Below are 22,202 nucleotides of genomic sequence, written 5' to 3' on the forward strand. Positions count from 1 at the left end.
TGGTGGTCTGCTCATTGGAAGCAGTTATATGAGAAATAATGTGTAAAAATTGTATGACTCTACTTTAGATCCATAAAGGAAAGATACATGATCCTAGTATGTACTACTAAGCAGCAAAAACTGAATTTGAAATTGCTGCAGTATTGAATTTGCTACAAAATGCCTGAAAGAAATCACCTCTAGTCAATTGGAGCTGTTTATCAAAGAAACAGCAAGCTACAAAAACCACATGCTGATTCAACCAGGAGACAATGAAGACCTCACCAGTTTGTATTTCAGACAAGGTAAGACTTCAAGTAGAAATGCAATATGCCTCTCCTGATGTGGTATCTCTGCAGTCTGCATTCTGCTTCATTTGCCCACCAGGACCTGAATGCACTGTGACAAGGTTGCTGGTTACACATATCACAAACTGTCTTGGGACATGGTTAAAATTCCCAACAAACAACATTTCAGACCCTTTCTGGTTCATTAGCATTCATGGGCACATGGCTGACCTGCAAAAAATGCACTCAGAAGTTCATGGCTTGACCAGTCCTCCCATGATGTGCAGCAGGAGCTGTAGCTCCACAGGAGCAGAGCAGGACGAAGGGGCCAGTGGCATTTTCCTGGCTGCGCCTGCCTGTCTTCAGAGATTGTTTTCCCTTTAAAGAGCAAGATTTAACAGATCATCTTGGAGAAGGGAACAGAGAAGGATGTGGGATTTATATTAATTTACATTGTCTAATTCAGTCTAAATGGAAAGGTTCATTGATTTCAAGTCTACATTGTGGAGAGACCGGGAGGCTGCTGTGTCTTTTACTGCAGAACTTATATAAGGAAATGACAGGAGAAAGTGCTCATGGAGGACCTCATCAAGAATGATGCATAAACCTAGGTCTAATAAAGCATGTAGGTCAAAGTGATGTAAAGCTGGAAGTATCCTGCAGTCATTCTGCACTTTAAAACATATCATAGAAGATGGCATAATTTATTCTCATCTGAATTAACAGGTAAATTTCAGGCATTTACAATTCTCACAGAAGTTCATAGTGGTGAAAAAATCTGAAATATTAAACATTTGAAAAAGTGATTCTATGCAAATTTTACCTCAAATATAATTTATCTTTTGCTATACATTAAACATACAGTAACTTGTTAGCTAAACCATAGTAAAAACTTGGCCTCAGTTGTCGCTATTGGACAGAAATGAGTACACAAAAGCTTTGTAAGTTCAAAAGAGAAAAAAAGAGAAAGTTTTATTTGAACATCTGGGATTTATAAAATTCCAGAGATGACCATGGATTGGAGGATGGAATTACCACCTCTCCAACCACACTGGTCAAACCAAGAGTCTATCAATTCTCTCCTCCCACAAAGAAGAATGCAAAACAATCATTATTTACATGAACAGTGTGTGAGAACTCCACTAGAAATATGTAAACATTATCAGGAGGCTAAAGAAGTTTTATGAGAACTTTAAAACTTTCAAAAGAACTATAAAGGAAAACTTAACACTTTTAAAAATCAGGGCAACACTCAGTCAAATGTGAAATTCCAGTTTTCAAGATTATATCTCTTCTGCTGTTTGGACTAGTAATGTATTTTCTGTGCTTGTTAGAATTAACTTTTTTTCTTCAAATTGCAGTGGCATTTATACTGAGACCTACACCTCCAGCAAAGATGATATGGACTTGCTTCATTTGGTTTATTTCTCTCCAGTATGCTCTGTCCTAATTCTGTTCACACTAAATCCAGTCCTGCTCTTGCACTGAGTTACTTACATGGTTTTAATTTAGGATAGGTTGTTTTGAGTGTGATTATACCGAGCACATCAAACCAATACGTATAGCTGTTAAAGTTTTCTCCGTCTCTTGACTTCTACACTATTCTGAGTCTCTGGATCTTCAAGCCCACTGTCAAAATCTATCACATATGACTTGCATTTTTACTTTTTCAGTTTCTCCTTATGATCATCAATTGACACTATCCTCTTGGCTATTCCTTGTTGGAAGTATTGGCAAGGCAAATTTTTGGCAAATTTTCCTTTGCCAAGGCAAAGGATCTCTCAGATAACAGGGGCTGTGATCCTGAAGGGATACATTGAATCTGCCACCCTTCAGCATTTTGGAGCTTACTCCTGAGACCAATGAATTTGTGGCTAGGAAAGCCCCTGTAGCACTCAGAATTCCTTGATCACTTGCCTTTCATGACTGTGCTCTTCATAAAATCTGATAAGACATGGTTGTTGCATTAGTCACCCACTCCTACTGCAGACCATGCTGAGAAGCATGCCTCTCTCTTTAGGAAAGTGATTAATTTTAAACAGACATTTTTTTTTTCTATTCAATACTCAACCTGAAATTTACCATGGTTGCCAAGATAAGTTAATCATTTGCCTATCTCCAGGTAAGTCTGGATCCAGTCTCTGATAGCAGCTGTCTAAGCCCAGAAGGGAAATTTTCCAGAGTAGCAAAATTTTCTGAAAATTTCCCTTTACTGCTGTAAGAGTAACAGCTGTTATGTGTCTGCTGGCTTTTATGTTCAGAATATTCTCTGAATTAATGATGTGGAGCAAACATCTGATTTACAGCTATGGTGATTTTTGTCTGTTTTAGGGCCCTGGTGTAGGTACCAGCAATGTAGATACAGCATCTTTGAGGTAGGGAAATTACATTGAAAGATAAAAGAAGTCAGAAAGTGAAGACAAGTTAGAGTCTTCTGCTGCTATTATTTCTACAGTATACAAGAATTCATATTAGACTCAGTCAATCACCTTGACTTCCTTTTTACTGATATGAATAGCTCTAATTTGCAGTGACAGTTAGGGTTTTCAAAGGAGTTAGAAGTACCTATAAGCTTAATTCAGGTTGCACTGCTGATACTGCAGACACCGTCAAGAATCTCACAGTGAGTGATTACAAAATCCAGGATAGATAGTTCCTGTTTTCCAGAAAGATTTTTAGGATCTTGTAAGTATAATTAATAACACAGAACTCAAGTGTCCTTCCCATTGTCATTGATAAATGTATTACTTTTGTTCAGCCAGTAGCAGGATAGGTGTTAAAATGAATAGGAAGTTTGAAAAGGAAGTGTGAAAATAGACTGAAGACAGTGTAATGTTGATGGTAATCATTACGCTTCTTTACAGAGAAGATGAAGAACTCTCTGCTGGCAGCTATCTTTTTACTTATCAGAGGTGAGTTTTCATATACAGCTTACTGCCGCTTACAAACATTAAAAATCCTTAATGTTACTCAAGGATGGGGCTGTATGAAGAAAATAACGACCGAATTAAATTCTGTGAGTAGGAGAAGCAACCACCAGCAACATTTTTCCTGTTTCTTTAGCGGTTGTCTTGACCAACAATTCCTCTTTTTTTCCCCCTTGTTCTTCTTTTTTTTTTTCCTTTTTTCTTTTTTTCCCCTTCCTCCTTGTGCTCCCCAGATTCCTGCCGCTGCACAGACTGGGACTCTCCGTTCTGCCGGCAGCTACCAGGTGGGTGGAACGCTCGGGTCCCGGCGCGGTGCCCGGGCTCCGGCTGGCGATGAGCGCTGCTGAGGGCTTCCGCCGGCGCTCGGAAGCATCGCCCCTAAAAGCACGCCCGCCTTTCCCAAAAGGAAAACCCGGCCAGAACAGCACGGGCAGGTGTGTCTGCGTGATGGCAGGGCGCCCGGGCTAACCCGCACGCTGTAAGCACCCAGCCAGCGCGTCACAAACAGCTGCCGTTCCAAAAGACCACGAATCCTCTAATGTTTATGTGTGATAGATATCTCTGCTTTCCATTTAACTGGGAAATTACTGATGATGGCAAGAAGGAACAGTACAACACATTTGATAGATAGTATTACAGAGCAGTGGGTGGTCATCTGATGTACTTTGTGCTGGATTTATTGTGGTCAGGATTGTCCTACTTGCTAAAAGGCATAGCAGAGATGACAGGTTTTTGAGTACACAGGGCAAGACATTTGCTGGAGGACTGTGTTCTTCTGAAATTAGCCATGAATAATTTTCTAGTCCTTGCAATTAACTTGCCAGACTAAGCTCCACTAAATCATTAGTGAGAAAACCAGATGCTCAGGAAGAAAAACAGAAAGTTCTAGAGTGAAAAAAAATAAAGGTAAGTGGTTTGGGGTTGTTTGTTGGTTTGAATTTTTTTTTTTTTTTTTTAAGTGGAGAAACTGAACTATGTTTTCTTTAGAGCAAAGGAATTTTTTTCTTTCTTTGCATAGCTCTTGGAGCACAGTTGTGATACAGCTCTGGTACTATGCTAGGTCTGGGAAGAATTATTAATATGCATATTAAGGTGTACATTAAGGTGTACAGTAGAACAAAGAAAGCACTAGAATAAAAATTAATGTGCATGTGCATAATATCCACAAACAGGACAAGTGAAAACAAAAGTGTGCAAGATTCATTATATTCATCTGGACAAAGTAATGTAGAATTTCAGTATATTGGAAGTGGGAGGATACACTGGGGTGTTAGGTGAGCTAGTACACTATTTCTACACACGAAATCTACTATTTTTTCTTTGTCTGCTTTAATACCATAATCTTGTAGAGAAAGACCGGGGGATTTTGCAAAACTTAGAGCATGAGGAACAATACAACCACTGTTTCTCTGTAAGCAGAGACAGGTCTGGCACATGGTAGACACCATGTGGATCTGAGTTAATAGAACTCTTATTTCAAATAGTGTCAGGAGCAGTGTATTACCAATGTATTGACATGAAGTATAACAGCAGTTCCAAAAAGATTGTGTTTTCAGGTGTTTTTTCAAAACAACAATAAAGAAACACTAAGTAAGTGTAAGGTTTAATTCAAAGTAAAACAGAAGAAGAATGTGAGAGCTGTTGCTGTTTTCCCTGTTGTTGACAGACACTGTGTTCATGGGTGAGGAGGCCAAGATGTGGTTTGGTGGCCAGACTAGAAAAGCAAAGACTTCTGTAATATTTCACATTGCAATGGAAATAAGGAAGACATAATCTCCACCTTCCTGAAAGGAAACTGTACACACCCGAACTGGTGCAGCATAGTTTATTAGAAAAGCATTATTCATTTAGTATGAGAAAATAAGTGTCGTAAGGTGAGGATATTAAAGTCAGTGCTATACTCATTTGACACACTTCTTTTTCCAAAACACCTTTAAACTTCAGTATGCATTTTCCATCTCAATGATTAAAAGAATGCCAAGGATACTTTATAACTCAGGCTGTAGGAAGAAATGAGGAAAAGAGAACTGATCTTTTAACTCATAACCTAGGTTATGAGATACCATAACTATGCTGCAACACTAGCTCCAGACATATTCATATTTACTTATAGCAAAACATTTCCTATTCAAGATTGATAGGCCTATTGGCAACTTGCTAGACCTAACAGTAGGAAGGACGTGTGACTCTACTCATCAGGAAATATTTAGCTTAATCATCCCATTCCTGTTGAGATCCTTGTCTACTTTCTTGAACAAAAACAACAAAAAATCTGAGTCCTTCTGAAAGGACTTTGAGACACCATGACTGATTCTTCTGAACTAATAGTTCAGACAGTAAGACACAAAGCAAAAGAAGAACAACAGTCATATTTTGTCATTAGTATTTTTGTTAAGAGATTTTTGAAATACTGACATAAACTTAATTACTAAAGACAAAAACCAAGTTTGTTTAATAATGTCATCAGTGCTTACTTTCACATCAACTGAAAAAGGGTATGTTCAGTTGCAAAAAATCCCCATATTTCTCTTTAAAAAAATTAATAACAGGTAATTTTATATATGAACTTATACTCCTCCTGTTTTATAATGCATTCTTTATGAAGCTGGCAGTTTAAAAGTAATATTGTTTTTATCCAGCAATAGTGTGTAGTTCTGAACTTCAGATAGAGATTGATGGTTTTGAAGCAATTCTGGGATCTAGTCAACCAGTTCTAGCCTGGTTTGTATTTGATTTCATTACTCATAGTCCCTTTGAGTCAGTTAATGGTTGCCTGTGATAGGTCTTTTTCAGTGCCCATGTTTTCATCTTTCAGATTGGGACAATGAATTGGTGTGTTACAAAGAATTAAATGAGGATCTAACCTGTACCTGGCTGCCAGTACCTAGTGCTGCAAATACAGTTAATTATACTGTATACTTAAAATGGTAAGTCTGAAAAGTTATCTCAGAAAACAAAAAGCTCTTATTGCAGTTAGATGTGGTTCCCATCTGCTGGAGTTTTGTTCCAGTGTATTTCATCACTTTATAGGTTATTACACAAGGCTAGTCAATACCTTTCATCACTTCTCATCAACACCTATTGATTTGTAAGAGCTTGGTAAGAGAGTGGTAGGTTGATTTTGGCTAGACATCACAAAAGCCGTTCTAGTCCTCCCAACAGGGCAGAGGAAATATGACAAATCATAGGTTGAGATAAGAACGGGAAGAGGTCTCTCAGCAATTACTGTCATGGGCAAAACAGACATGGCCTGGGAAAATTAATTTAATTTATTAACATTCAATTCAGAGTAGAGTAATGAGAAATATAGTTAAAACTTGAAACACCTTCCCCTTCTCTGCCTCCCACCCCCATTCTTTTCTTCTTACTGGTCTTAACTGAATTCTTTGCCTCCTCCACCCCAGCATTGTGGGGGGATGGGAAATGGGATTGTGGTCAGTCCATCACATGTTGTGCCTGTCACTTCTTTTCTCTTCTGATTCTTCCTCTGGTCCAGCATGAGAATCCTCCTATAGGAGACATGAACTCCCACAGTCCATCATTAACTCCAACATGAATGCTTCCCATGGGGCTCCATTTCTTCTTTAACTGCTCCAGTGTAGGTACCTTCCATGGGGTGCCAGCTTTTCAAGAGCAGCCTGCTCCAAAGCAGGTCCCTCATGTGCTCACAAGCCCTGCAAACCTGCTGCAGTGTGGGCTGCTCTCTGCTGTTCCCACATGTTCTCATTCCTCTCTGCCAGCTGCTGTTGTACAGTAGTTTTTTCCCCCTTTTAAATGCATTATCCCAGAGGCGCTACCACCATGGGCTCAGCCTTGGCCAGCAGCAGGTCTGTCCTGTTAGCCCAGCTAGAACTGGCTTTGTTGTACATGGGAAAGCTTATTGCAGCTTCTCAGAAACCACCTCTTTAGCAATTTGCTCCCTTGCTCCCAAAACCTTGCCATGCAAACCCAATACAAAGTCGTTATACATCTTACCATGCCTCCAACGTACTGTTTAAAGCATTATTACCAAAGATCAGCTTACTCAATTACCTTTATTTGCAGCTATTGACTTTTATTGACTATTCAACACAGATGTATTTAAGGTAAAAAAAAAAATTAAAACAAAACATTCAAACAAAAACAGACACTAAGCTTTTATTTTATGTATTATGTATTTTGCTATAGCATGTACCCAAGGAGATGTCAGATGTAGCATACTTTCTGGTAATTCTGAATTATCAAGTAGTGGTTTAGCTGATGGAATGAACTTGTAGGGTTAATTTTGAACTGATTACCTAAAATACAGTATCTTCAGTTGCAGCTGCATTACAAAATTGAATTTCCTCATTTTATATCTAGATATTTGGAATCTCCCATGAGATTAGGGGCATGTTCAGAAATAGAAATGTAAGATCAGAAGACATGATCTTCGCCATGAGACCGTATCATAGGGTTCGTAGAGTACAACACTGTATACCATAGGTAAATTCTGATATTCATTGCTGATTTTTTGGCCACATAACCACCCCTTGTCATTAAAAATGAGCTGTGGTTAGAAATATCTCCTAAAGCTAAGAAAATGTCACCACACTGGGAAATTCCCCAGGGTGATCATCTTCACATTGCACAGGAGCAAAGCAACCACCTCAAGGCTGAGATTACTCCCTCCATCGCCTTCAATATTTTTTCACTGGAGGTAGCAGCAGGCGCCAATTTGCAATAAGCACCAAATTCCACTGCATTTGCTGTCATGACTCTTGGAACTTCAAGGAACACCAATTTTTTGGAAGGGCAGAAATATCTATGAAACAGCTCTGTTTCTGAAGAGATGTTATCAGTTGAAATATTTTTAAGCTACTTGCTCTTAAAGTCATAAGCCAAAACCAGACTGTGTTGTTCCCAGGCTGCAGGGTTGATGTCATGAACAGACAAGACAGACAAAAGAATGAAAGAGGATGTTAGTGGGGGACGAGGGAGACAATTCCCTGGCAGAGGTGTTGATGTTTCCAAGTCAGTCAGGACTTTAACCTCAGTCTCCTAAGCTTCCACCTGGTGGTCTTGAAGACAAGCTTACTATTTCTGCCTCTGTTGGGTTAAAAGAAAAGAAAAAAAACCACATGTGAAAGGCTTTTACCTTGCCTAGAAGAGGAAGGGCTTTTACCTTGCCCCTTCCTGCATGTAACATCAGTTTGACATTGTAATAGTTCTTTGTCCTTGCTCCTTGTGATTAAGTTGTCAGGAAGAAAAAGATTAAAGACAAACACTCCCGCAGAAAAAGTTCCAACCAAGAATTCAAAATCATGCTTTGAAATTTTAATGGGTGATTCACATCTAGCCTGTAGCAGAAGACAGGAAAACCTTCAAGCAGTTTTTTTTAGGTATTAAATATTGAATCATGATGTGTGTAATTTAATACTTGAAATGCATAGGTAGGCAATTAGTATGCTAGCCCCTCTCTTTAAGAGCACTGAACTTGCAGAATTTCAACCTTGGAAAATTCTGTCCTGTGGCAGAGACTAAATGAGAGAGACAAGAAAAAAAATAGGCAGCAAAGCTGGATGTAAGGCATTAAAACTGTCAGATTTTCTGTGCTATGTGTATTAGGTATACCAGGAGAAATCTACAGGGCTGAGGACTCAGGTGACATTTAAATATTTCCATCAAACTCTGCCAACTTGCAGGAACAGAAGTCAGAAGATAGGCATATAACTCATAAGAGGCTTCATAACTTTATGGTAATTTAGATGCACATAACTGGAAAATTTTGCTGTTCAAAAGGAATTTGGGTACCCCTGTTATAAGAGATGAGGCTTTATGAAGTAATTTCTAACCTAATTTTCTACTTTCAAAATGCTCTATAGATCCTACTGTGAGTAGAAAGAAGGTCATACAGATCTTGTTGTATCATGCTATGCCTTAAAAGTTTAAGGAATTCAACAGTTCTCCACCACACAATACAAGGATTTGCATATTTAAATTTGCTAGGGTTGCTGAGGTGCTGGAATTAATCTTGCTATTTCAAACTGCTCAAGGTGAACCTTCAAGATTTCCAGATGTGGAATTATGTGTAGAAGTATCTGGAAAGCTATAAATTGCTATAATTTTGCTTTCTTGGGCAGGGGAGGAAAGAATAGCTATAATCCAATAAAATGTTTTTCATTCTGCTTCCTTTTCTCTGAAGGAACCAAATACGTAAACCTTTTCAGCGAAACACATCGTCACCTTCCATCACAATAGAACGAAAGAATCTCTACATTGAGAGATTTGCAACCATTTGGATAGCAGTGAATTATGCCCATCACATATGTGCAAAAGGAAAGAATATCTCAGTTTTACCAAGCAAAGCAGGTACAGCGTCTTCACAAGTTGTGTTACTGCAGTGCCCAGCTAAAGCTGTATTCTTTAAAGATTATTTCCAAAATTTCAGCTCCCAAAACACTCCTGTTATTTTAACTGATTCAGAGAGCTAAGATGCAGTTTGAGTTTGACTTTGAATGAAGTTAATAACAGAAGCCTATAATGTTTTATGGGAGGAGGGTTTTACTTTAAATATTTTGCTGGAATATTTCATATTCTTATCCAGAAAAATATATAGTAATATTTGTGTACCAGCTTTCTGCACTCTCTTCGATGGTTTTCTGAATTTCTTTGTATTGGTTTACAAAGAGCAGATTGACTCAGCACTCTGTAACTCAGGAATCCTTGATATAGGTCATTAGAATTGTAACTGATGTTAAGAGCTTCTCAAAACCTCACCTGCTCAGACAACTCAGGTCAAAGAAAAACCAATGCTTCTCACTGCTGGGAGTTACTACCAGTACAACCTAAATTATCAATAGTATAATCTTTACTGAAGACTTTTGGCCACATTGTGTTTATTGGAGAGGAGGATTAAAGTATATTTGCCCTTACTGAAATGTAAAGATATTCTGGATATTTTTTTATACAATTCATGATTACAGCTACTTTTGACATTTTGATTTTGCCTTTTAGCCTCACTCAGAATAGTAACTGCTTAGAAGAAGAGTGTTCCTGAAATCAGTAGAAGCATTCACAAAAGAAAGGCAAGAGGAACAACTGTAGCACCTTCACTTAGGGGATGCTCCCCAGGGTCCTTACAAACAACTGTATTTTGTTGATGTCATAAAGATTTAGTAATTATTCATTTCCATGGTGTTTTGAAGTCTCACATCATTCAATATTGTGTGCCAAGTCTTTTAATTTTATAGGCCACACTCAACGGATGTAATTACCAAAACTTTCCTGCTTCTCTTGCATTTTTAATGACTGTATCTCCCCCATTTTAGGAAAGTGCTTGTCACCATCTAACATAAATGCTTATCAGATCACAAACCAATTAATAATAAAGTGGGACCTGCCAAAGGCTCATACACCATATGAGCTGAGATACAGAGAGGCACTCACAGAATCTGCTCCATGGACACTGGTAAGTACTTCCAGATGACAATTTCATGCGAATATAAGGTGCCTCAATATCAGCTCAGCTGCACATATTGTATGCAGCACAAGGATTGCAAGGCAGCATAGCAAGGAGTCACTTTGTAGGCAGATCCCACTAAGACACCTTAGTTTAGTTCTAAAAAATCATGAAATGTTTGGGAAAGAAGGAATAGTAGCTTTAAACAAAGTAAAATAGAATAGCATGTTATCTGGTTCATTAACCTACCAGTGAGACATTACAACTACCTGTGATGCAAGAGCTGAATATCAGAAATGCCATGTAAAAGATCCAAATTTACAATATTTACAATATTGCTCTTTTAGCTGGTATCATTACATTTTCAAACAGATTAGAGATCAGGTTGCTTTGTTTTTTGAGGTAATAATTCATACTTTACACACTTTTGGTTTGTGTAAGTATTCCAGATTTTCTTCTTTGAAGAGAAATAATTTTCCTGTAATACAGTCATAGAATCATAGAATGGTTTGGGTTAGAAGGTTCCAACCAGCCTAGTTCCAATGAGCCCTGCCATGTACAGGGCCACACTACAGTAGACCGGGGTGCCTCATCCAAATTGGCCTTAACACTTCCAGAGATGGAACATGCACAGCTTCCCTGTTCCAGTGCCTCACCACCCTCACAGAGAAGAATTTCTTCCTCATACCTAATCTAAACCTACTCTCTTTCAGTGTACAGCCATTGCCCGTTGTCTTGTCACTACATGCTCTTGGGAATAGTCTTGCCCCATCTTTTCTGTCAGTTCTCTTGAGGTACTGGAAGGCAACAATAACACCTCCCCAAAGCCTTCTCTTTTCCAGACTGAACAATCCCAATTCTCTCAGCCTTTCTTCACAGGAGAGGTACTCCATCCCACTGATTTGCTGGCCCTCCTTTGGATTCATTCTAACAGGTCCATGTCCTGCCTGTGCTGGGGACCCTGTCCCTGAAAACTGGGAAATAAACTCTCCATAATATGTGTTATGATGGTGACTAGGAAGCCAACATTATTTCATTAGCAGTACTGAATGCATGTATAATTCTCTTCAAAGCATACATGCCCAGTAACCTCAGAGACCAGGTTATATTCCTGAAACTATTGTATTTTCATGTTTCCTGAAAACCTGCATATATGCCGATTATTTCAACTTCTTTGGATATGGTTCCACATCTTCTGAAGAATCTTTTTTCCTTGGGAGTATCTCAACTATGTTATCAGGTCATAATGTACTTCTTTTATGATTCTTTGCTCTGACACACAATCCTTATTGTCAAAACTGAGATATTAGTTAGTACATATTAAATCACAGAAGTAAACAAGAAAGCATTAACTGGAACAAATTTATTAGTCACAGATGTAGGGAATTAGCACAAGACCACATTATTCTCTGGTATTTGTACTAAGCACTGTATGTACAAAATTAAGCACTAACAACGAATATAGGGGTCATGCTCTATTGTGCTAAATTTAAAAGAATTTCCAGCACCTTCCTTCACTGCTGCATAGATGTCTTCTTACAGGACTGTTCAGTAACAACCCCAGAGCTGGTGGGGTCTCAGCAGAGCAGAGCAGAGGGGCAGAATCCCCTCCCTGGCCCTGCTGCCCACACTGCTCTGGATGCAGCCCAGGACACGTGTGGCTTTCTGGGCTGTGAGTGCCCATGGCTGGGTCAGGTCCAGCCTCTCATCCCCCAGCACCCCCAAGTCCTTCTGGGCAGGGCTGCTGTGATCTGCCCATCCCCAGCCTGTGCTGGTACCAGGGTTGCTCTGACCCAGGTGTAGCACCTTGCACATGGCCTTGTTAAACCTCATGAGATTCCCATGGTCCACCTCTGGAGCCGGTCCAGGTCTCTCTAGATGGCATCCCATCTGGCAGGAGTGCCAACAGCACTGCTCAGCCTGGGGTCATCTGCAAATTCACATAGGGTGCACTTGACCCCTTTAAGTCATTACTGAAGATATTAAATAACATTGGTAACACCCACTATGGACCCCTGATGGACACATCTTGTCACTGATGTCCAATGGGGTTCTGAGCCATTGTCCACTACCCTCCGGATGCAACCATCCAACCACTTCCCAATCCACGTCACAGTTTACCCATCAAATCCATCACTATCCAATTTGGAGAGAAGGATGTTGTGAGACACAAGATCAGTTCCAGTTGCGTTTTAGGACATGCAATATACCACAGCAACAGGGCAGTACAAAATTAAAAGGAATATGCAGATCAAAAATGAGTCATAATTTCAATAATATCTGTATGCAGAAGCAATGGCTGCTTATCCTGCCCCTTCCCATCCAGCATATCAAGCAAAGGCTTCTCCAGCAGGCAAGCACATAAGCATGATTTGTATCACAAAGTCCCTGAAATTGCCTGTTTTACAAGCTCTGTTACTTTTATATGTGTTAATCAGGTTTTAAATATGCATTTATCAAGGAAAAGAAGAAAACTGTTTAAATAGCAACAGTCCCCACTTCTTGGGAAATTCTGCTTACTCAGGAGCCTCTTTGCTTCCTTTTTACTACAAAAATCTCTCTTGTTCTTCCTTTTGTCTCAGAAGACTGTTCCTATTTCTCTTGTAGCTGACTGCTGGTTTATTTAGCCACTTCAGAAGAGTTACTTTGAGAGGACCATGTAAGAAATGTTTCATCTCAATACAAAGAACATTCAGGTCTTGGAAAGGTCCCCTTGTTCACTTGCATACAAGTCCTAGACCATCCTGCGGCAGCCAGTTACCCATGCATAGCCCACCCAGTAGTGCAAATAGATAGACAACCACGTGCAGACAGTCTGGCACATGGCATGTGGAAGAATAGAGGGGTAAGAGCAGTACAAATGCATGCTCTGCAGGTTTTGGAGTCAGGGGAGATGGAAGAGTCACATGAGTACTGTGAGGGACTAGTAGAGACATCCACTGAGTGACAAAAATGAGTGAAGACTACAGGTTATGAATATTCATGATCTCCCAGGTCCCAGCTGATGCTATGAATTAGGCTGTAATCTATTAATAAAATAAACATAGGCTAAGCTTGCAGATGAATAAGTGAGTATGGCCATACGTGCACAAAGGATGTATAAAGCTAGTGTTTGTCACAAGTAGGATAAATGTATGTGTAATGCAATTTAACATTTGGGTTTTAAATCAATTCCACTTCCCTCTTGTTTGGAGTCTTTCTGTAATATTGTGGGTAGTGGGATTTTTCTGCGACCAACCAAAAAATTATATGAAGTTGTCATGGACAGGGTAATACCCTTCACTCATAAGAAAGAAGTTATATTTATTGATATAAAACAGAAATCTAGCAAAGTTTGATAGTAAACGTGGCAGGGGCTTAACAGGAGTAGATGGCAAGGAACGCATGATTACTTCACAGAGCACAGAGTCAGACAGAACTGTGAGGGAGACCTTTTAATTGGGTCATGATAGTTAAAAAAGGCTCCCCTTGCATTCTAAAATGCTTCTCAGAGCCCCTGCAAGTCTAGTTGCTTCTGGATCCAGACTTAGTCCCAGACCTGGTCAACAGTTGTCTAAAGGATTATATGTGCACAATTAATCCTTTGTATCACTTAAATGAGATTTTAAATTTTCAGTGTATTAATTTCCAATTCACTTAACAAGTATCTGATGAGATGAATACTTTCTCATCCTTGAGGACTAACCTTCAGAGGTTAAGAAGTGTCCTTACTCAAGAGATCCCGTTGTATAGCCCACTGCTGTGCAGGAGAGCTCAAGAGGCTGTGGGCTATCCACTATTTAAAGGGTAAGATGAGACACTTAAAGACATATATGCATTCTCTCTTCAAATATTAGTTTCTTCCAAAGCTGACTTGAGTTGAGTCTTAATCAGCACTATGAGTAGGTGGATGAACTGTTAAAATCAGCCCTTGTCTTTCATGCTGTTATCTGTCTGCCCCGAAATGACTTTGAGCCAGATGCTGGTCCAGACACATCTAATATGACAGCTGATAGTGGTTATCACTTAATCAGGATTACAGGAAATAAAGGTCAGGAGGGGAAGTGGAGGAGAGGGAGGTGAGCACACTCTCACAGAAGTTAATTAATTAACTTACCAAAATGTAAAGTACTGCAGAAATTCAAAGAGAAGAGTTGCTCACCTTAGAGTGGGGCTTTGCTGATTTTGTGGGGTTTTAGGGAAGAGTTTAAGTGATAACAACAGTTTCCTAATGTATTTTCTCTTATTTTCTCTGTATTTTTCAGCTCAGGGTTTTCCTTAGACACAGGTGGTGTCTTTGTTTCAAGAAAAACGCCATTCCCTTTACAGTTACTGGAGCTCCAGTGCCATCATCAGCTGCAGATGCAAATCTCTTCTGCAGTGCCAAGGCATATAGGCAGCCACACATTCAATCCAGTCATGCTGTTTAAGAAAACAGCCATGTAGATCTATTCAGACATAATGACACTTTTAAAAATAAGGGCTTTTTTAATGTTTTGTTTTCCCTTGACTTCTTGTTCTTGAGAATGCTAACAAGGTTTGGAGTTAAGTAAATTTTTATTTTTCAGTATATGTAATGTCTAATTGATTTAAAAAGTAATATTTATACCTGGTTACTTACTGTCCTGAGTGAGCAGAACAAGTTCATGAAAAAGAGGGTGTTGCCTTGAAAGAATGAAAATACCTTGACTAAAATGTGCAATAATTCCTATTTGATGACGGGAACCTCTACTTTCAGCTGAGTCAGAAGACTGGTCTTAGGCTGAGAAAACAATACAAGATAATGTTTTATTGCTGTTACATAAATTATTTTTTTTTTAGGTGGCTGTAGGAAGCAACGTTGTCAATGTCACCATTTCAAATTTAAATGCTATGTCTTCATACATTGTTCAGCTCAGATGCATAACCAAGGATGGTCTCAACTGTGTTTGCATTTGGAGCAAAGAGATTCTGGTCCCTCACAGTAAGTGAAATGTAGTTTCATCCTACTGGTAGTAAGTATGAATGTAAAGGCTTTTCCAAATTCTGTGTCATATGGAATAGGATTTTCAGATACTCTTGAAAATACGAATATCAGAATTATTCATTTGAGTGCATGTCTCCATCTTTTTCCATGTTTACCAGAACTCATGAACAAGCCAAGAATATCATATAATGTAACTACACAAGTCTCTCCAGGAAGAAGAAGTGTTCTTCTGAAGTGGGAAGTAAGGTTCACTTTGAGTCTGGGTACCTTCAGATATGTATTCTATTTTTTTCTTGCACTGCAGGGAAAAACAGACTTTCTTATTGTATTGAGTCTACACTTGATATGCAAAAGACATAGGATATTTTATATTTGCTGCAGAATTAGTTGCATCTGTATGCTGATGATTTAGGTGCTAGAAAATAACAGAGAAAAATTATATCAATTTATAATCTTGAAAAATTACTAAAACTTCCCTTCTTTTCCAGGGAAAAACATGTTTTTATTTTAAGAGCTTCCAGCTTCATTTGAAATTCCTCACAAGATATGTGTCTCTGCCTTTTAAATTAGTAAATGTCTTCCTGTCTATGTTATTCTAAAAGTATCCAATTATTTCATTAAGACAACCCACCCTCACAGCTTCACGGTATCTACATACTATTAATTTTGTGCCAGAAATAACAGACAATCTTGATATCAGAAATAATCCTTGAAGAATTCACAGGTATTAAGTTTCTGTCTACATTGCAGTAATTTCCATTTCTGTGCACTCATTTTCCAATCTCTTATTAAGATTAGTACAGTAAAATAATGAGTGAACCACCACTAGGAATTTCTACCAATGGATATTTAACACGTTCCAAATTTGTAGCATAATTGCTAGCATTTGTCTTTAAAGATACTACATACGTAATCAAGCCCTAGAAGACGAGGATATCCACAGGCATAAATTTCAATTAAACACCTCTCATTAACTGTCAAGTTCCTGAAAATGAGGGATATGTTCCTCTGAAATGTAGAGAATGCTACAGCTGCTTCACTGCTGTTATTACTAATTGCATACATATTACTAAGATCTCAATTAAGGAAAATTTGTAATTGTGTACTTAAATCCTCTCAATTTAAGTATGCTCTTAATTTTAAGGAAATGCTTTTCTTTATTGATTCCTAATGACCTAATTAAATTAGTATGATTTTATCCCCATCATTAGAGACTACATTTTGTTTATAAAATTAAATTCCTCTTGATTTTTGGCACAGGAAATAACAGCATTTATAAAATAATAATGTTTTTCCTCTTGCCAGGTAGCACAAAGTAAGAATGTTCTGGGATATTTTGTTAATGTGGAAAGAATACCCAACAGTTGCAGCCACCCACCAAATCATATCTCTCTCAAAGACAGAAAAATTCTTGTTAATCTCTCTATGGCTGACTATAGAGTTAATATTTCTGCCTATAATGAAGCAGGAGAATCTCCACCAGCTATCTACATTGTCCCAGAATTCTCTGTAACAGGTATTTATTTACCTTATGATCTATTCACCATAACGGTGGGGAAATTTTATGACCAATCTCTAAGGCTACTTTTTCATGGACTTTAGGATAGGTGAAAGCATTCTCTTGAATATATATTAGGCTAATATTTTTACATACTAGGATTCAGAATTGTTTCTTAAGAAGATATTTCAGCAGAAGTTAACAAATTAGCAATTTAATAATCCTTTTTGCACTCACTGCTTTCTTTGTCAACTAGAGAAAGTACCATTTGTTGGATCTACTTAGGAAAATGGTGGATTTTACATAGGAAAATAGTTTATGGACTGTTCTCAGTATCAAGTAGGTGCCAGTGGTTTAAAAAAGGTTCACAGAACTATGTGCAAGTCTAAGTTCTTGAGCTAAATAACTATTAAGAGACTTCCTATTGTCCTTTATTTCAGTATTACTCTAACTGGCACATAGGAAAATGAATAGATAGTATATACATGTCACATTAGGATCTACGTGCCACATTCTAATGAAGATCTAAGCTGTTCTGAGACCTAAATAGACAGTCTTTTCATTTATGATTAAAAATTATTGTATAATGTCTTCCTTATAACATAAGCTAGATTCATGTGTTACAGTCTTGAGATGTATTTATTGCAGTATAAGAAGAACCTCTCTTACGAAGTAAGATTTTCTAAATTCAGCTATAGCATTCACAATAAAGAAATGTGCAAGTACTCTTGTTGATCTTCCAACAGCTGCAAACTATTGCAGAATTTTCTAACACTCCCCTCATGTTGTTCTCCTTTTCCTTGCAAAGAAGAAACAACTTGATTTTGCCCTTACATTTCAGTCCCTTAGCTTTCTTCTGATAAAATATATCTACCAGTTCAAGCCACCTTTTGACTGACAGTTAGTTGTCTACTGAACCTCTGAACCTCATGGCTCTCTCCAGATGCCTGTTTCTGTTTGGTTGTTCTTCAGTGCAGCTTCTCTGTATCTATCATGAATTACTGAGAGGATACTTGCATTAAGTGCATTCTTAAGATAAATTCCTTCTTTGCATACACAACTTTTTGTTAGCTAGTATGGTAATTTTCTTTACAGATTGACAGAATCAACTATTTTGGACAAGATCTCTAAAATCATTGAGTCAAACTAATGGCCTAACACTACTCTGTCAATTTGACTATGGCACTAAAGTGACACATCCACTCTCTACTTAAACATCCCAGGGACAGTAATTCCACCACCACCCTGCACAGCCCATTTAAATGCTCAAACTCTCTTTCTATGAAGAAATTCCATCTAATGTCAAGCCTAAACCTCCCATGGCACAGCTTAACACTATGTCTCTTGTCCTATGGCTCATTGCCTGGGAGAAGAGACTGACCCCCACCTGGCTACATCCTTCTTTCGGGTAATTGTAGAGAGTCATAAGGTCTCCCCTCAGCCTCCTTTTCTCCAGTCTAAACAACCTCAGACAGCCCCAGGTCCCTCAGACAACTACAGCTCCCTCAGAATTAATTTGCCTTTCTTGTATTTGTTTCCAGTCAGGAGATAAAATGGAGAATTTTATGTCTCTCACAAGGTCCACTTCTTACCTCCAAATGGCAGGTTGCCCTTTTCCTTCCTTAGTGTCAGTCAGAAGGCCTTTCCTAGTTTGATACCCTATCTTCTAAAATGTCAAAATTTTAAAGCTCCTTTCAGAAAATTAAAAATATATGAAATATGAAATCATCTAGGTGTGATCTATCATTAGCCCCTTCTCCTCCACCCCTGCTCAGGCAAGCACTATTTCAGAGTTTCTCTATGTATAGCAGCTACTAGTGGCTCACAGGAGGTTATTTAGCAGCGCCTGATGTCTTTTTCCTGAGGCTTGGAACAGCCACTTAATTTCAAACAATCAGAAATCAGGAAAAGTCTTGAACAGCAATCCACACTGTAATCCCCAGACACCTCTGCAAAGTCGTAAATGCCAAGTTTCTTCTATTGAAATACTATTGTAAACCTTACTATGATAAGTATCAAGTAACTTGCTATGATAACTGCTTAATGAATAATCTTTTAAAAACAGAGCACAAGGGAGAAAGAGAGAACAACGGAGGAGAAAACTGCTTTCCTGTTTATTGACCTTTAATTGTGTATTTATTCACAGACTTGCCTGGTCAAATCCATGTCAAAAGCCAGGGAACAAATGCAATTGTCACATGGACTCCAGAATACAATCCAAAATGTTTTGTGGTTGACTGGGGCACCAGTAAAGAGAATATGAACATGAAGATAATAACCACAGCTACTGGAAATTTCACATTAGGTAACTGCAACCACCACATCTCCTGGAGAAGCACCCTTTCATTTCTTGGTTATTTTTGGTTGGGTGGAGTGGGATTTTTGTTTTGTTTTTAAGGGCAAATTGAAGATCCATCCAGATAAGTACAGCTCTTAATATTTGTCCAGTACTGAGTCATCATCTAATGCTTAGCAACATTAAGGCAGATAAAAAGAAGAGTTTTCATTAGGGTTTTCCTGGATACTGTTGGGCAAGGAATGCAGGTAACTACTGGTACAATGTCTCTCCTTGCCCATATTCCAGGAATTCCTATACATTACTGGCTTAAAAAAACCCTTTCATCTTGTACCTAGGTAAGCTTATCTTTCAATATAAACTACTCTGTTACAGACTCCCTAAGGTTAATTTCTATTTTTATACCAATGTCTATACTTGTCAAAGCCTAAGTTCTCAACTCCAGTATTCTGATTACCATGCTAGACATGATGGGTTTCAATCAGGGATTTCTTTATGGAACAGACATTGAAATTTTTGATTAAAATTATGTAGATAACTCTTGCAAAGGCCATTCAGCACTGGTTTGTATGTACAACAGAGAACATTTAGCTTCAGAATTCTACAAAGTCTTCTAGAGAGTGCACTGTTTACCTTCGTCCTTCTGCAACATCTGTAGTGCCACATTACATCTAGGTTTTTTGTTTGGGTTTATATGTTCTAGCTGAGTGGGAAATACCTATCCCTGAAATAAGATAACTACAGCCATTTTAGTTCCTAATTTCTCCTTCAGCAGCTAAAGCCTCCCATAGGGAGACTATAAACCCACCTGTCATCTTCTAAAAGAAAACCCATGTTTTGTCCCATTCTGGCTTTGAAATAGTTTACATAAAGCATCTAGAGACACTGAAGAAGGATGTACATATTTTGTACTCAGTGGAAAGCACTATACACTTTTGCTATGCCATGAGTCTCAGAAAGCAAGAACTTGACAGAAAATCTATGAAGCTGTTGCTTTTCCTCTTCTTTGTAATTTATAACTTTTCAGTAGACATTGACATAAGTTTATTTGTTTTACAGACAATTTTCAGCCATATAAGTTGTACAAAATAATGGTACATGCATCTGATGTGTGTCAATGTGAAAGTTTCATAAGACATGAAAAGACTTTTGGAGTGACCCACTTTTACTCCGTTGAAGGAGGTATTCCTCCCCTTTGTGTAACCCAACCCTCTATATTTCTTCTTGTTTCCTATTTGTAGCACTAAAAGGAAGACTACACAAAATTTCTTTTCCAGGTGACTGAACAGCTTTCTCCAGTTAGCATTGTCTTTATTCTTAGCAGTTATGTCCTGGCAGTGAACAACCTGAAATCTGTTCCTTAATGACATGTCCAAAGAAATATTTTTATTATGTGTGACATTACCCAGAATAACAGAAAGATGGTCTCAGACCCATGTGGCTCAAACTTAAATTAAATCAGATTTTCCAGTCCCAATTTCATCGTGTCTCATATTGCAAGTTGAAATGAGTATGGCTGTTGCTATTGGAGTAAAATATTCATAATGAGATAGTCACAATTTCTACCTACTTTGGTATTGTTTAAGGTGAGGGGTTTTTACTCTATGGCACTCTGCCTTTCTCTTACACCCTTTACATTGCATTTATAGCATCTAGATGTTGACAAGAACTCTCTTGGAAACAAATGTCCATTGCACACGTATTGATGCAGAACTCAAATATCTGTTTTTTTCAAGTTCCTAGGACTGGTCCCACTAATGTGACAATTCTGAATATCACAAAGCATTCTGCAATTGTGAAGTGGGCTGAAATAGCTGCAGAAGACTGTTTGGGCTTTCTCCAGGGATACAGGATCAGTTACACAGATTCATCAAGGAAAAAGTCTCCAGGTAAGTGACCACTGCTAGAACAAAGCAGCAGCTCAGGGTCATGAAAGAAATGCTTCATTCAGACCATTAAGTCTACTGAGTTATTTATGATTTCTGTACAATTTGAGTGCTCTACTCTCAAAGGTCAGCTCCTGGTTAGACTTTTAATGCTGTAGATGCTCCCAAGAACTCTTAGAATTTTCTAGTTTTTATATCAAATTAAACATTGCTATTTCCTTAAAAATTCAATTTCTAAGACTACAGCAGAATTCTCTAGGAACACTTAAAGGAAGACACACATTTTCACTATTACGATTTCAGTCACAACTCTTTTATGTTTCATTGCACCTCATCCAAGCTTGAGTCTGAGCATTTCTATAAGATGTAAGACATTCTATATTTCATTTTTCAACTCAATTAGCAGTTTTTTATTTCTTACGTGTTTCCAAAGACACCATTATAAATTTAATTTTGGAAACATTTTATTAAATTGGTAGTTTTTATGTCTAAGTTTGGATAACATTAAAGGTTTTTTCCAACCTTAAAGGTCTTTTCCAACCTTTCCAATGACTGTTCAGCATGTTAGATGTATTTTCCTCTCATGAAGTATAAACAGCCTTCTGCATTCATCACCTGTGATGGTTTGACCCTGGCTGGATACCGAAGTCATTGGATGCCAGAGCCACTCTATCACCTCTGCAAGTGGACAGGGGAGAGAAAATGTAACAAAACATTCATGGGTTGAAATAAGGACTAGAAGAGATCACACATTACCACACGGGCAAAACAGACTTGACTTGGGGAAATTAATGGAATTTATTGCTGATGAAATTCAGAGTAGGATAATGACAAATAAAACAAACCTTTAAAACACCTTTCTCCACCACTCCCTCCTTCCCAGGCTCTAGCTCTTCCCCACAAGCAGCACACAGAGACACAGACTGGGAGTTACCCGCAGTTCATCACAGATTGTTTCTGGCAT

General features: G+C 38.3%; 1 protein-coding gene across 1 annotated transcript in view; it reads left to right on the forward strand.

Moving 5' to 3' along the window:
- The first annotated feature begins 3,135 nt into the window (after positions 1-3,135).
- LOC128822294 (interleukin-6 receptor subunit beta-like) overlaps positions 3,136-22,202 on the forward strand; it is a 29,498-nt gene continuing 10,431 nt past the window's right edge. Inside the window, exons 1-11 of the mRNA XM_054003985.1 lie at positions 3,136-3,178; positions 3,427-3,477; positions 6,009-6,120; positions 9,357-9,523; positions 10,483-10,622; positions 15,414-15,555; positions 15,717-15,799; positions 16,864-17,074; positions 19,203-19,361; positions 20,412-20,534; positions 21,089-21,241. Of these exons, the coding sequence (XP_053859960.1) occupies positions 3,136-3,178; positions 3,427-3,477; positions 6,009-6,120; positions 9,357-9,523; positions 10,483-10,622; positions 15,414-15,555; positions 15,717-15,799; positions 16,864-17,074; positions 19,203-19,361; positions 20,412-20,534; positions 21,089-21,241 (1,384 nt within the window). The remainder of the gene's footprint in view (positions 3,179-3,426; positions 3,478-6,008; positions 6,121-9,356; positions 9,524-10,482; positions 10,623-15,413; positions 15,556-15,716; positions 15,800-16,863; positions 17,075-19,202; positions 19,362-20,411; positions 20,535-21,088; positions 21,242-22,202) is intronic.

This window comes from Vidua macroura, chromosome Z, assembly GCF_024509145.1.
Source record: "Vidua macroura isolate BioBank_ID:100142 chromosome Z, ASM2450914v1, whole genome shotgun sequence".
NCBI lineage: Eukaryota > Metazoa > Chordata > Aves > Passeriformes > Viduidae > Vidua > Vidua macroura.